The sequence below is a fragment of the Sprattus sprattus genome (assembly GCF_963457725.1).
Source record: "Sprattus sprattus genome assembly, chromosome: 16".
Classification (NCBI taxonomy): Eukaryota; Metazoa; Chordata; class Actinopteri; order Clupeiformes; family Clupeidae; genus Sprattus; species Sprattus sprattus.
Window position 1 is genome coordinate 18,263,481 of NC_137914.1, and position 15,980 is coordinate 18,279,460.

Here is a 15,980-nt window from a genome sequence, read left to right on the forward strand (position 1 = left end):
CTGCTTCCTCATCGGGAGGCCTTCTCCATAAAAAACACACACACACACACACACTCTCTCACACACACACACACACACACACACAGAGAGCTTTCTGCGAGCGGGCGTCCCATCCGCACACCGGATCCTTTTACAGGTCATAAAAGCCGAGGCCGGGGCGCGTGCTCCCGCAGACGCCAGCGGCAATGTGTGTGGGGAGGAAGAGCTGGTCTGGAGCGAGAGCATGGAGGAGGAGGGAGGGAAGGAGGGAGGGAAGGAGGGAGGGAGAAACAGAGAGAGAGAGAGACCAGGCTCCAGAGTTTGGGGGGAAATGTCTGTCTCAGACCAAACCATCTGTCTAAACCGCTTTTGGACTGGAAGAGAACCTGGAAAAATCCGGAGGCCCTGTGATGAGAAGCGATGCTAATTCTGATCAAACCGTAAATCAGAACGGAGTCTTTTCAAGGGGCTGGATTTCCATGGTGTTTATGGATATAGACTTATTGCTTCTATTGACGGGCTTTGTTAGTAGCCAGCTTTCTGGTTGGTTTTATCCTGTACTAAATACTGAATGGATTGATAGTTATTCCAGCTCACAACTATGAAGTATGAGTGCTGTGCACAACAGTGCATAATTCATTTGTACTTTCCTGGGCATAGAACTTGGCTAAAGTAATTATCTGTAAACATGGATAATAGCAGGTAGTAAATAATCTTTATATTTTCAACAGAATGCTTAAAAAAAATATGATCATACGGTATTGTAATTTGCCCACCTACATCATTTAAGGTTTAAACCAGATTGTAGTAACGTTTTGCCAAACCATAATTGATCACCAGTCCTCACCTTGAAATAGTAGTACACTATCTGTCTGAGAGAGAGAGAGCTTTGACAGAGAGGCTTAACGGTACTCTTGATACACTGTCTCTTTAAGACAGGGAATGTTGACAGAAAGACGTGCTGGGACTCACCCGAGTGGAAGGCGGGGCTGGCATAGGGGAAGCCAAAGGGCAGCGTCTGGCCTGGCAGCGTTGGCAGCGGGGGCATCAGTCCGGCAGGCAGGTACTTGGCTTCGCTCTTGCCCAGGACCGGGGTGTAAAGATGGTGGTTGGGCGACTCGGGACTGGCCGAGCTGCAAGGGATGCTGAGCCTGCCCGAGCTTTCGCCCAGATCCTTCACGCCCACATCGCCCGACTTCCCCCCGTCTTTGCCCTGGTGGCACCTGTCTGCGTTCCCCATCCCGTGGCCGTCGGATTTCCCCGCGCCCCTCTCCTGCCGCTCCTCCGCCACCTCCCCATCGCTGTCCGAGTCCTTCATCTCCTCGTCGGCACCGTCGTCCTCTGGCTCTCTCCCGCGGCTCTCCGGACGACTTTCTTTGGCATCGAAGGCGCCTACGACCAGGTCGCCCCTGTGCCCCGGTCCCCCTTTCCGGGAGCTCTTGCGGGCGGAGCCGGAAGCCGACGACGACTCCTTGGAGGGCGTGGCCGCCTGCGAGGCCCCGTGGTGGTGGTGGTTGAGGGAGAGCAGCGGCGCGTTGCTGTGGCGCAGCACCAGCATGGCGCTGCGGCGGTTGAGCTCGTCGCGCAGCGGGTGGCCCTCGGGGATGTCCTGCAGGCTGCGCAGGGCCGGGTGATCGGGGGGCAGGCCCGTGTGCAGGCCCAGCGGGTCCGACAGCAGGCGCTGCCGGTGCAGGTTCTCCAGCTCCTTGTGTCGCAGCAGCTCTGCAGACATCTCTAACCTACACACACATACACACACACACACACATACACACTAAGTATTACTAAGGGTGTACATTTTGAAGCCTTTTAAATAATGACATCCTTGCCAAGTGAATTGTGAAAGAAAAAGAAAATCTGACAAGAACTCATGAGTTCAGTTCATGTAATGGAAGGTCATAGAGAGACTGGTGTTCATGTGTGTGTGTGTGTGTGTGTGTGTGTGTGTGTGTTTGTGTGTGTATGTGTGTGTTTGTGTATGTGTTTGTGTGTAGGTGAGGTTACCTGGCCAGGTTCTGTTTGCGAAGCATCTCCTGCTGACGTGCAAACATCTCGGCCTGTGCTGGCTGGAGGAAGCCATACCCTGTGGAACACGCGCCAGGAAAATATATACACTCTCAAAACAGGCCTGCTGCGAGTGCCATGTGCAACCAAATGCATTCCAGATTGCATATTTCACACTCCTCTGAGGAATCATGCTAGCCCCGGAGGACCGCATCCTCCTTCAATCATGCTAGTGTGTGATTGTGTGTGTGTGGGCTGTAAACATACATATATGTGGGGGTGTATGGACAAACATTATTATTGAATGGTTGCTGCTAATGTTTAACATTTCAATAATTAACTTTCAATAATTAACACGTATGAACATCAAAACTACATGAATGGATTAATATCCAAGGTCATAACATACATTAAACATATAGACGTTGTTTTAATGTTTATTCAGAAATATACTGGATGGGTGTGTGTGCACTCTTTCTGCCTACAGTGCTTTCTCCTTAACATTCGCCAGCTGGCATACGTGTGCTCTTGGCATGGCATACCTGGAGCTTGGCAGAGTGCAGAGGGCATCCCCAGGAATGGAGGTCGAAGGTGAGGGCCCAGGGCGATGTGAGGGGCATTCTGGGGAGACAGCAGCGGGGGAGGGTGGGACATCTCTCTGTGTGGCACAGGGACAGAACCATGAGGATTCAATTCATGTAGCGAGTATTCATATGCAAAATATAGAGCTAGTTTGCGTATATCATTGTATATTTTATATCATCAACCCTCACTGTGACGTATATTTTCTATAGGCTGAGGGACAGTGTGACAGTTAGTATGACAGACAGTGGTGTCATAAAGTCACACAGCTGCAGGCTGTAGGGTTCCTTCCTCCTCTCCTTGAACGCTCCGGTTGAAGCCCGGAGTATAAAATCCAAGCACAAGCACAAACCCACGCTCACACAAACAACCGCAGTGGCTACTCTGGACAATGATGTGCTGTGGGTGATGGGGATGTGTGCTCCCTCCCTGGGTTTATTTTTACCGGCTGACTCCCGGGGATACGTGCCGCAATAGCCCCTCATCAGTCTTGTCACGCTATCGCCAGCGGCAATGTTTGTACCCCGGGTCTTCTGCCCCCCACCCCACACCCCCCCCCGCCCGGCTCCCCACCATCCAACCCCCTCACCCCTCTCCTCCTCTCCCCCCTTCCTCTCTCCGCTGCCTAACACATAATGAGGGCTGAATACACAATAAGAGCATGTCATAGTCGAACAGCTGGGGCTGCCCCTGCTACTGCGGCAGGGCTACAGGCGGGAAGACCTCCTAATTAGCACGGGCCCTCCCCCCCCCCCCCTCCTCCCCCCTCCTTCTCTACCCCAGCACCTCCTCTCTTCGCCCTTCTTCCGCTCCAGAGTCCCTCCAATAAAAAAGTGGCGTGCCTCAAACCTTTTTTTTTTTCTTTGGAAAGGGCCTCAATTATGTTTTTTTCCTTTTGTTCTCTCTATAGCCGTGGGCAGCGGCCCCACTCACTCCACACTGCAACCACCTTTACAAAGGGCTTAGAGGAACAGGGTGGGGGGGGGGAACGAGAGAAGAAGGAGGGAGAGAGAGAAGGAGAGAAGAGGGAGGGAGGGAGGGAGGGAATATGAAGATGTATTCTCCAGCCCGTTGTTTGGGGTGAGAGAGCAGGCGGCAGGGGGACTGGTGGCAGTGAGGTGTTGAAATGCGGGCAGCAGTGAAGCATGGGAGATCCAGGAGATCTTTTTTTTGGTTCAACCGCTCCTCTATTTTTCTTCCCTCAGCCCTCTTTTTTTTCGTGCACTGCTCATCTGCCAGCAAAAACTCAGCCCATTCACTTTCTGCTCACAGCTTTCTAAAGCTCTGCAGACTAACAAATACACTTCCTCTCCTTTCCCCTTCTCTCGCTCGCAGAGTGCATGAATGTGGGCCCACAGGTACTCCCCCCACCCCCCTCTCTCTCTGTGGTTCATGTTCTTCACACACACGCACACACACACACATACACATACACACACACACACACACACACACATGTAAAGATGCCAGAGATCAGCCATTCCACTTTGTTCTAACCCGAGCCACAATTGTCCCGCTCCGGGGTAAAGAGAGGCTTCAGCACAAACAAACGTGAAAGAACCCCTAACAAACAAAAATATGGCTTTGGCTTGTCTGGCTTCTTTAGGTCCTTTTTTTCATCGCCAAAAAAGAAAAGGAAACCTATGAGAACTGAAATCAATGAGAACCTAAATAAATCTATAAGAGGCTATATAAATAACATATAAAAAAAATCAGAATGAGGAAGAGGAAGAAAAAGAGAACAAACAGAAAAAATAGCACACAGCAAGAGAAGAGGAAAGGAGAGAGAAAGACAGAGAGAGAAAGAGAGAGAGAGAGAGAGAGAGGGAGGGAGGGAGCGAGAGAATGAAGTGATGTGGAGAGACAGAGGCACGGCAGGGCTGGCGGCAGGGGGAAGAGGAGAGAGGGAGGGAGGGAGGGAGTGAAAGAGGGGGAGGAGGGCCTCGGTGCAGGAAGGAAAAAAAAAAAAAAATCCATCGATCGATCGATGGCGCGGGGTGCTGGCCGCTGAGACGTTAATGCTAATCGCGTAACCGCTCCCCGCCGGTGCCACTCCGCCCGCTCGCTCCTGTGACAGCACCAATTAATCTCTGTGTGTGTGTGTGGGTGTGTGTGTGTGTGCATGGAGGGTGTGGGTTTGTGTGTGTGTGTGTGTGTGTGTGTCTGTGTGTGTGTGTGTGTGTGTGTGTGTCTGTGTGTGTGTCTGTGTGCGTGCGTGGGTGTGTGTGTGTATGTGTGCATGGATGGTGTGTGTTTGTGTGTGTGTGTGTGTGTGTGTGTCTGTGTGTGTGTGTGTGTGTCTGTGTGTGTGTGTGTGTGTGTGTGTGTGTGTGTGTGTGTGTGTGTGTGTGCTTGTGTGAGTTGGGGAGGTGCGTGACCTTCGTCCGGCAGAGGCAGTCGGCGCGGCAATGCTTATGTAATTACACTGTGAAGTGTGTAATCACCTGGCCCTAATCCCCCAGGCCTCGCAATTAGCCCGGGCCGGCGGTCGCCGGGGCCTGCCAAGCCCCGCTCGGCCGCCCTGGCCGGCCCGCAGATGAATAACGGTCAATTAAAGCCACATGACTGGGGCCGCGAGGCGTCCGCTCGATCCTAATTAGCTGTAATCATGGGGAGACGTGCCCGGCAGACGTGCCTCGCGTTTTATAGGAAGCAATTTGGGAATGAGGTGGAGGCATTAACCGTTTCATTCAGGAGGCTCCAGCACCAAGCTGGGAGAGAGAGAGAGAGGGAGAGGGGGCGAGAGAGAGAGAGAGAGAGAGAGAGAGAGAGGGGGCGAGTGAGAGGGGAGAAAGAAAGAGAGAGAGGGGGCGAGTGAGGGGGGAGTGTTTTTGTAGCTGTGGCTTAGTTCTCCTTCAGCTCACTCTTTTTATTTATCCCTTTTTTTGTGCTCCGTTTCTGTGTTTTAGCACATTCACACACACACATACACACGGGTAAACACACACACACACACACACACACACACACACACTCTCTGGCTGTGCTTGAGCTGTTGTGCTCATTAGTGTTCTCTGAAAGTCTTTTCAGAGAGAGAGAGCACGCACGAGATCGGAAAGGGTGAAATGATTGGGGGTTTGATTCAGTGCTGTTTAAGAGTGCAGTCAACTATAAACTTGTCTTATTTGACAACTTTGGCTCCGGACTGGGGATAGACTATAGAGCGCCTCGAGGTGTCTGAAAACCCTTTTTACTTTTTACAGTAGTTTTCAGCCTGTAAACAACAGCATGCCAGCCAACACTGTGGCTGTTAATGCTGGAGTTGAATACGTCTCCATCTTCATATCTCATAATATTGCATTCCCTCTCCACCCTCTCTGTCTATAGCTTTCTGATCCTGCCATGTCTCATTTTCTTGGCTGTTCTTTGCCCTTTTTTTTTCTCCCAGTCGCTGTCCCCCTCGCCATTTGTCTTGCTCCTCTCTTCACCCTCTCTTTCACTTATTTCTCTCTCTAAGCCTCTCTCTCTCTGCTCCCTGTTTCTCTGACGCTGTCTCTCTCTCTCCACTCTGCTTGTGCACTCTTCCTCTTCTTTCCCCTTCCTCCATGCGCTTCATTTCTCTCCCTCTACCACTCTCTCTCTCACCCTCCCACTCTCTCTCTCTCTTTCCCTCTCTCTCTCTTTCTTTCCCTCCCTCTCTCTCTCCCTCTTTCCCTCCCTCTCTCCCTCTCTCTCTCTGCCTCCCTCCTCCTGCCCTGACTCTGGCAGTAAGGCCAGTAAACCCCAGGGTGTGCGCTCATGTGTGACGACCTGTCAGAGTGGCGGCGGCAGCGTCACCCCCCCCTCACCCCCGCCCTTCACTCCAACGTCTCCCCCCCCCCTCCCCCCAGCCCCCGAAGCTCTTTTCCTCTCTGGCCTCCCTGCTGAACAGCCAGGCGGCGGTGAGGCCAGTGTGCCAAACTGCCCCGGTCATATTGGGGAGCGGGGAGGAGGAGGAGGAGTGGTGGTGCAGGGAGGAGCGGGCTGGAGCTGACAGCGCGGCGGCCCGTAATGAAGGCAGCGCGCGGAGGGGATTAGGGCCGCGGTGCCTCGCCGGGAACGCATTTGCACGGGAAGCTCATTAAAATGCATGAGGCTGCCGCTCCCGCTCCCGCTAGCCCCCTCCTCCTCCTCCTCCTCCTCTCAGCTTCTGCTCTCCTCACCACCGCCCCCCCCCCCCCCCCCCCCCCACCCGCTGTCTCCTCCGCTCTCTGGCCACTGCCTCGCTACAGCCAGTCCCCGCCAACGCTTCACCTCGCCTAGTGTGCCCCCCCTCCTTTACACACACACACACTCAACCCCCTCGCCTTGCATGCCAAACACATTAGCATGTGCCTTGCAGATTTCTCCCAGTGCGATCTGCCGTTTAAGAAGCCCAGACGAGTAGCCGGGGCCAGGGCTTTCACGGAGTCATCGATTGGCCCTAATGATTTGTTTTTAACAATACGAGCTAATGGGCGTCAGATAATCAATTACGCACAGTCGATGGGAAGGTGAGCTGGAGGAATGGCTTCCGGCTCAACCCCTTTTAGTCGGCCACCTCTCTCTCCGTCTCTTTCTCTCGATGGTCAATGCTTTATGGGTGGCTGGGATGGGGGAGTAGGGGGTGGGGTGGAGGACAGGGCAGGGGAGGGGAGGGTTGTCGTTAGATGTCCCCGTCCCTTTGACAATGTCACAATGCAGTCAATGACTGAAGCACACGCGCCCCTCTGCCCTCCAGGACCACAGCGGCTGAGAGCAGAGGGAGTGAATGGGAGAGGTGGAGCTTTTCCCTCTCCCTGTGTGTTTCTCTGCCTCCTTTAGACCACCAAGCTATGGCTGGTGCCAAGAAAGGGTTAACAATACAAAAAAAAAGACTGAGGAAGGAGAGAGAGCGGGGGAAAGGGGGGGAGCGAGGGTAGGCGAGAGAGAGATGGAGAGATAGAGGGGAAAAAGAAAAAAAGGGAAGGGAAGAAAAAAACAACCTCCCTCCCCATGCCCCACACCCCCCACCCCCCACACCCCCCCTAGCTTCGGAAGCGTGCGGCCCTAGTTAACATACAGCGGTCCTGTGTGGCTAATTATTCTGTGCTGTTGCAGCGCAGGCAGGCAGGCGGCTCTGTGGCCAGATCCACGCTGGGCTCCCAACAGGGTGCTGGGGGGTGGGGGGGTTGGGGGCGGGGGGGATAGGGGTGGGGGTGGGGGTGGAATAACGCTAACGTTGACGCCCCCGCATTGGGCTGCCCCGCACCGTTTCCTCCCTGCCTCGCCGGCCCATTATCGATCCGCCGGCTTCCCGCGCCACATAAATAATCGACAAGCAATTACGCGCCCACGTAGCCCCGCTGGCCTGGGCTTTGTTTGGGAGCGAGGGAGGGCGCCCGGAGCGCTGGGCCTCGGCGTGAGGGGGGGGGGGGGAGGAGGAGAGGAGAGGAAGGAGGGAGGGAGGGAGGGAGGAAGTGGGGATTGGAGTGAAGGGTGGTGGGTTGGGTGAGCTGGTGGGGAGGATAACTTTCTGTCGCCGTAACGACCCACTCAGCCCCTGGATCTACACATAAATACCCCCTGACAAGATCAAATAAAACAGAGGATGCAAAGGACTAATGCAAACTGGCAGATCCTATTAACTAGATTTTTTTTCTCCCTCATTTCAGTCCTTCTGTCCTGCTGTAGCAAACTTCCACCTCTCTTCTTTCTTGGCTTTTCACTTTTTTTCTCCTTTAAGCCAAGCTTTCTTTCTCCTCTTCTTTCTTTCATTCTACGTTTCATTCAACGCATAATTCTTTTCTTTTTTTAAGGAGGTTTTGGGATGGTGGTAGAGTGGTGGTGGGGGGGGGGGGCGGTGGTATGTGGTCACCCACTTCACCATTCATGCAGTATTCATTAGAATAGGACGCAGGCTTCATTATTAATGTAAAATATTCATGTTATCTCAGGGCATGGAAATGCCTCTCCTCCCACTCCCTCCTCCGTGATGGTAAAGTGCGTCTGGAAGGCTCGGGTGGTGGGGCGGCGTGGTGAGTGTGCTGATGGTCTCCCCTCGACCGCACGCAGCCCGCCCCGTTGACAGGAGGAGAGTGACGCTTGCCTCACATGTTGTTTTTTGTATCTAACGCCCCAACCCCCACTGCCACACACACACACACGCACGCAGTTTGGAAAAGTCATGAAAGCACAACCATATGTGTGGTTTTGAGTCATTTTCACGTCCCAGGCCAGACCAGGAAACTCCCCTCAGCTGCTGGCCATGGCTGCTGGAACTATGGCCAAGGCATTTAACCTTTAGTTTACGATGCATGAGCGTACGCACGTGTGTGTGTGTGTGTGTGTGTGTGTGTGTGTGTGTGTGTGTGGGCGTGAGATTCTCCTGACGGTTATGATTCTGCTCCGTGTGAGAGCAAATTGATTTGTGAGTGGTTTATGAAAAAAAGCTGATGTGGTTTCTTATGTCTTCATCTCGGTAATATACACATGTGAGTGGACATTCTTAAGAATACCAGGAATACACACTGGGGAAAGTGTGCGTGTGTGTGTGTGTGTGTGTGTGTGTGTGTGTGTGTGTGTGTGTGTGTGTTTGTGTGTGTGTAGTGCATTTATTTGTGTTTGTGTGCTGTAGTGAATGAGTGTGTATACTTCTGCGCACTTCTGTGCAGTGCATGTATGTTTTATGAGCGCTGGAGTGAATGAGTGTGTGTATTTGTGTGTGTGCTTGTGTGTGTGCTGTAGTGAATGAGTGTGTGTGAGTTTGTGCGTGTGCGTGTGCGTGCGTGTGTGTGTGTGTGTGTGTGTGTGTGTGTATGTGTGTGTGTGTGTGTGTGCAGGTGGCTGTATCTACCTCTCGCTGAAGTGGGCGTCTCGATGCTGGGGCAGGCCCTGCTTGCGGCGCTGGCTGGAGGAGCTCCCGCTGGAGGGCAGGTGGGCCTCCATCGCCCCGGCGTTCCTCACGGCCGCCATGGCCTCCTGACGCACCCGCATCAGCTCTGCAGGGACACACAAGGGGAAAAAGGGGCTCTTAATCTATCCCAGACACAGGGTTCAGTGCCATTAGTCTTCCTTGGACACAGACAGCTCCTCTTCCCTATTCCTTTCTCCCAAAGCATGCTAAGCACCCGCGCACCAAGCTTCCATCACTACATTAACCTTAATGGGCTAATTAACGCACAGTACTAATTTGCGTAAACAGGAAGTGATATGCTACGCTGACAAACTCTACAATGACAGCTGATTCCAAAGCTAGAAATTGAAAACACACAGCTAACATGCTATAAGAGATCTATTCTGGAGGATTGATAGTTATTGCTTTGTTTATATGCACTACACCCGTATTTTTGTAGTTGTAAGAGCATCCTAAATTCATTGTAGTCCTTTGTTTTTTAAGAACTTGAGCATGCTGCAAGCTATCTGTTTTACCCCCAAATGCAGTTCACCTCCCCGTAGTTTGGTATAGTCCTTAATAGTACCACAGTCATGTGAGCTGAGATACTTTTTCAGTCTTATTTGGGCCTTTTAAATCCTGCCCCGTGGAGCTGGCAGCCAGCTGTGAGGGGTATCTCTGCAGGTTTGCACTTGGCTTTTACAGAAGTACTTTCCCATCCAGCTCAATTCAAGCCCACTGAAATGTACTCTGTGCTTTGGGCAGAAAATAACTGGGGGACCCTCTCATGCGAGAGATATGAGATATGTATGCACACACGCACACACACACACACACACACACACACACACACACACACACAGTCTCAAACAAATACACACAAACAGTTGCTACAAACACTATTGTTTTGTAGGTTAACTATATTGAACTTTAAACCAGAGATGAACCACAGAAAAAGGTTGAAGTATCATGGTTCTCACTGTGCCCAATGGCCACTGGCACCATGGCTCCACTACTATCTCTGCTTTCATCGCTCAGAGCTGTGCTGCTTCAGGAGGGGAGCGTCCCCCCTGGCACCCTCCCCGGCCCCCACCCCGCCCCGGCCCTGACCCGGCCCTCCCCTGGCTCTCCATCATCATCTATCCAGCAGGGTCACCAGAGGAAGCCCTGCCCATAATGAAAGCGTGTTAAATTGGAATTGCATCCTGTGTACACCCCACCACCACCACCAGCACACACACACACACACACACACACACACACACACACACACACACACACACACACACACACACACACACACAAGCACATACTCCACCCTGCAATCTCCCACTCTCTCCCTTCCTCTTCCTCTTTCCCTCTCTTTCTCTCTCTCTCTCTCTCTCTCTCTCTCTCTCTCTCTCTCCCTCTCTCACTCCACACTGCCCCCCCCCCCCTCCCCGTAGCCCCTGCTCCTCCTCCCTCTTTTTAATTAGACTGTTCCCCCGGGGGCTGGCGGCCATTTCCGAGGCCAGCGTGTGCGGCTGAGTGATGGGGTCGGAGGCAGCGCGGCTGATATTAATGCAGAGCGGCCCGCTCTATCGATCTGTTTATCACACTGACCACAGGGGGAGCGGGAGATGGCAGACAAGCCACACACGCGCACACACACACAAAACACACACCGAATACACACACACACACACACACCGAATACACACACACAAACACACTGAGAGAGACAGTGAGAGAGAGAGATAGGAAGAGAGAGATGGAAGGGGGTGAGACGGAATGAGAGAGTGAGAGAGGCGGGAGGGAGGGAGGGAGGGAGGGAGGGAATAAGACAGAGGAAGTAGGCAAGAGAGAGGGACAGAAGACAGAGCAGCAAGGGAGAAAAACAGAGCAAGAGATAGGAAGTGAGGGAAAAGCAGACAATCTTAAAAGTCCGAACACACACACACACACACCACACACGCGCACACACACACACACACACACACACACACACACACACACACACACACACACACACACACACACACACACACACACACGCTCCACTTCCTCTCGGTTGAGTTGCCTATCCAGACGGCCCATTGGAAATGCACGGGTCGTACAAGCTCCGGTCGACGTCAGCTACACTCCATCCATCTGAGCCTCCCGCCAAAATCTCTCATTATTACTTAACAACGGTGATGAAAAATGCACAGGGGGGCTCCGTTCCCCATCTCTCTCTCTCTCTCTCTCTCTCTCTCTCTCTGCCTCTCTCTCTCTCTCTCAGAGCTGGCAGTGGGAAGGCAAGTGAAATTCAAGGCTGAAGCCTGCATTACCGGCCAACCCTGGCTGACGGGGAGCTTTACATTATTCCCTTTCATCCTGCTGAGAACAAGAGAGTGCAGGGGTCACCCAGAGCTGTGCCCCAGAGAGCCAGCCATCCATACTGTACGCCTGGAGAGAGAGAGAGAGAGGGAGAGAGAGAGAAAGAGAGAGAGAGAGGGGGAGAGAGAGAGAGAGAGGGAGAGAGATAGAGAGGGAGACGGAGAGGGAGTGGAGGATGGGGAAAAGAGGGATCTCACCCCTTCATCTTGCTGCTCTCTACAAGCTTCAGAGAACCCACTCAAGCAGAAGTTCATTGGGCCCTATCTCCTGTACGGCCCTGGCCTCTCTCTGTAAAAAGCACTTTTAACCCAGCTCTTCTCTCTTTCTCTCTCTCTCTCTCTTGCTCTCTCTTTCGCCCCCCCCCCCCGCCCCCCCAGCACTTATGTCTCTCTCCTCTGTTTCTGTGTCAGTTTGCCTTTGTCCACCCCAGACTCTGAGACTGCTGCATCTGTCTCTCTCTCTCTCCTTCCACTTTGCTATATATTTCTCCCTCTCTCCATCTTTCACTCTGTCAGCCTGTTTCGTGGGAGGTCCAGCCACGGGGGGCACATCCGACTCCCCTGGTCCTGTGTCACGCCCTTGCTCTCAGCTTCTATTTTGTGTCTATTACTGCCGAATCCTCCCTATTAAGCTCTGGTCACCGGCTAGCCGCACACACTGTCCCCGCTTGTGACAGCCAGCGGGCTGGATTTATCCTTTTACAGGCACAACAGGTACGCCTAGGCCAGGCATCAGCAGCATAGCGCCTTATTATCAGGCTCCCTGAGCTAGCGCTGTCACTAGCTACCGCCACCCCCTCCGCCTCCATACAGGAGTGCTGAAGACAAAAGGAGAATGGGGTGATATGGATTTGTTTTTACTTTCTTTTTTTGTTTTTGCTGCTGGAGTCCTTCTCACCTCACGTTTCTCTACACATCTTTTCATCACAGCAGCACTGGGTGGAGGAAAAACAGAAAAGAGACCGGGAGAGGGTGGGGGGTAGGAGAGAGAAAAAGAGAGAGAGAGGGGGGGGGGGGGGTGATAGGGTCCCCTGCCTGGCCACCTTGCAGCTAAGGAGTGAGGCACACAACACCTTTCAGCCCCCCTTTTACCCACACACACACACACACACACGCACACACACACACACACACACACACACATCTTCTTCACAGGCTTTCATTTCTGGGCCTCCACTTCAAACACATGAAAGGATGCTCTGCAGGGACTCACGCAAAAGGGAGGCTAGGAAAAAAAGCAAAAGGGAGGGAGAGAGGGGGTGGAGGGAGGGGGGAGCCCAGAAAAAGAAAGAATATAAAAGCATCCCTGTGTTAAGAGAGGTCTGTGGATCGGGGGAAGCGGAGAGGTGAAGGGGGGGGGGGGTCAGAGGGGCCCACTGAAGCATCACATCAATGTCAAGGGGCACTTGTGGGGCCACTCACCTCCCGGGGGCCAGGCACACTCCCTGCATCCAAACAGTCAACAGAAGAGAGAGAGCGGGAGAGAGAGAGAGAGAGAGAGAGAGAGAGGGAGGGAGAGATGGCACTAGGCAGGGATGAGTTAGTGATAGCAGAACAGGACAAGATGTGGAGAGGAATTGAGAAAAAGGAGCTGGGGTACCGGAGGGAAAGAAAGTGAAAGTCTGACAGTGAAGAGAAAAGGGAGGGGATGAAAAGAGTTGAAAAGAAGTATGGCCAGGAAAGAAAGAGAAAGAGAGGAGTTTTTTCTTGACAGTGCGGGAAGGACTAGGGGAGGTCAGGGATGGAGAGAGAGCCAGAGAGGGAAAAGCGACGCAGCTGGGGCTCAAGCCTCAAGCCAAAACGGTTTTCCCGAATATCCCAGACTATATATTTTTTTTAAAGTAAGAAACGGCCGAGAAAACAAACAAGGTCATAAATTACCCCCGGGGCCAGAGATAGGGACAGCGCAGTGAGATGACCGACAGACAGACAGACAGGCAGACAGACGGGCGGAGGAGGAGGACAGCTCTGGGACAGGCCAGCCGACTGACAAAGTGTGTCTGATTGCTTTGCAAGAGCTGGGGCTTCACGCTCACGCCAGCTTGGAACCGTGAGCCTGCGAACCTGGCGCAGCCTATTACTGCAAAAAAAAAGTTAGATGGTACCAGGGTTGGGGAGATCCCGTGAGAATACGAGGTGGGAAAAAAACAGAAAAGAGAATGAAAGGAGTGAGCGAAGGCCGTTAGCTGATTGAGAGAATCCACTGTGAGGTGTTTGGGGAAGAACCTGAATATCACTCCCATCAAAGACTTGGCAGTTGAGTGAGTTGGCACCGCCTGACTGCCAAGGCCTTATCGTTTGCTTATAAGCTAAACGCGCTGAGACAAGCCAACACCACACACACACACACACACACATATATATACAGACAGACAGACAGACAGCCACACGCCCACATACAACCATCATCTCACATAAACATGCATTTTTCACAGTTAAAAAAAAAGCTTGCATGTTTCCAAACAGCAAATCGTTGGAAGTGTTCATACTTTTTTTTTGTCTTCACACTAATGTTTTCAGAAAGAAAACCACGAGTTCTCCCTCACACCTAACTTCTCTCACTCTCAATGTGAATCACACCCAGTGTGTGAACACAAGCAGGAGGATGTGGAGCCACACACTCGCTGGGGTGATGTTGAGAGACACAGAGAGAGGGAGAGAGAGGGAGAGCGAGAGAGAGAGAGGAAGAGAGTGATAGAAAGAGAAAGTCTGTGGGAGGTAGATTGGCAGTGTGTTTTAGACCCCAGTGAGTGCAGGTCTGTGGCTGCACCCCCTGTCTGCCTGTCTGCAATGCAGCACCAGCACCAGCAGCAGCAGCAGCGCTCCTCACGCTCCCCACCACAGGCACGCTGTCCAGGGGCTCCGGGAGCCGCCAGCACCCCTGGCCCCCCATAAAAGCCCCCGACACGCCCCGCCACACTGGCACTAATTCCTCTCAGATGGAGGAAGGAGAGAGAGAGAGAGAGAGAGAGAGAGAGAGAGAGAGAGAGGAGGAAAGAGAGGAAGGGAGGGAGGGAGGTGGGGGCAATTAAAGCAGTAACAGCACTCACCCCTCCGATTTGCGGGCCGCAATTAAAAATCATTGCTGATCAAATAAAAATAAAAGGCAGCGCACACCCGCACCCACGTGGTTGTGAAGTTTCATTAAATTTATGCCACTGCCAAAGTGCCGTAAAAGCTAGTGGCAATTAATGTTCTATTCTTCTAAAAGGAGGAGGGGGGTTTAGGGAGGGGGGTGGGGGGTTAACAGCCAGCACCCTGCCCGTTTAGGGGCCTAGTTAAAAAATAATCCACAGATAAAAATGAAAGAGGGATTGGGAGAGGAGGAGAGGAGAGGGGAGGAGAGGAGAGCGTAGAGAGGAATGCTGGAAAGGGGGATTGGGAGGGAGGAGAGTTGCACAGGATTAATTTTTTATCTACACATCATTTGAATTCTCACTCATCTGCCAAACCTGTATATCATGGCTGGCTATAAATTTAGGGCGGGAGCAAGAGGGAAAAAAAAATCTAATGCAAAAGGAGGGAGGGGAAAAAAGCCGCACTTGTCGTTTCCATGGTATTGGTAATTTACTGAACTGGCTGGCAGCCAATCAGAGTGCCCGAATCGATATCCAACAAACCTCAGCCCCCAGTGGTAGCGTTATTTACAACGGTGTAGAGCAGCAGTCAGAAATCTCACAGACTGACATTCTGACATCGGGTGGGCCGGCTCTGGAAATAGAAATGTCAGCAGTCTCCGCCATGGCGAGCAGGACTGGAGTTTCGCTAAAATATGCTTGAATAAGACGGAATGGACTCGACAATACACTCAGATGTTTTGTTTATCCACTCCGCACTGAAAGTTTGTTGTTACTGTTGTTGTGTTTGTGTGTCTTTCTGTTGTTACTCTGTGAGTTGCGCATCGTCTGTTTGTTGTTACTGTTTGAGTTGTAGTGTTTGAATGTCTATCTGTTCTAACTGCGTGATCTGTTGTGTTTGCGCATTTGTCTGTCTGTTGTTTCTGTGTGAGTTGTGTTGGTCTATCTGTTGTTCCTGTGTGAGTTGTGTTGGCCTGTCTGTTTGTGTGTTTGCACACTGATGACCATGTGTGGGACTGAAGTGGGTTGTGGGTGCTGCAAGTGCCACCAAGCGATGTTGTCATAGGAGCGGTCTGGTCAGACGCCGCACACCCGATAAACCATTAGGACCATAAGCACAGGTCACACCATACCGACTTGCACAACCGC

At 52.4% G+C, this 15,980-nt stretch overlaps 1 protein-coding gene across 1 annotated transcript in view; it reads right to left on the reverse strand.

Annotated features, from left to right (window-relative positions):
* samd11 (sterile alpha motif domain containing 11) overlaps window positions 1-15,980 on the reverse strand; it is a 62,173-nt gene that overhangs the window by 2,531 nt on the left and 43,662 nt on the right. The window contains 4 exon segments of the mRNA XM_080854177.1: window positions 952-1,718; window positions 1,984-2,062; window positions 2,526-2,641; window positions 9,359-9,503. Of these exon segments, the coding sequence (XP_080710303.1) occupies window positions 952-1,718; window positions 1,984-2,062; window positions 2,526-2,641; window positions 9,359-9,503 (1,107 nt within the window).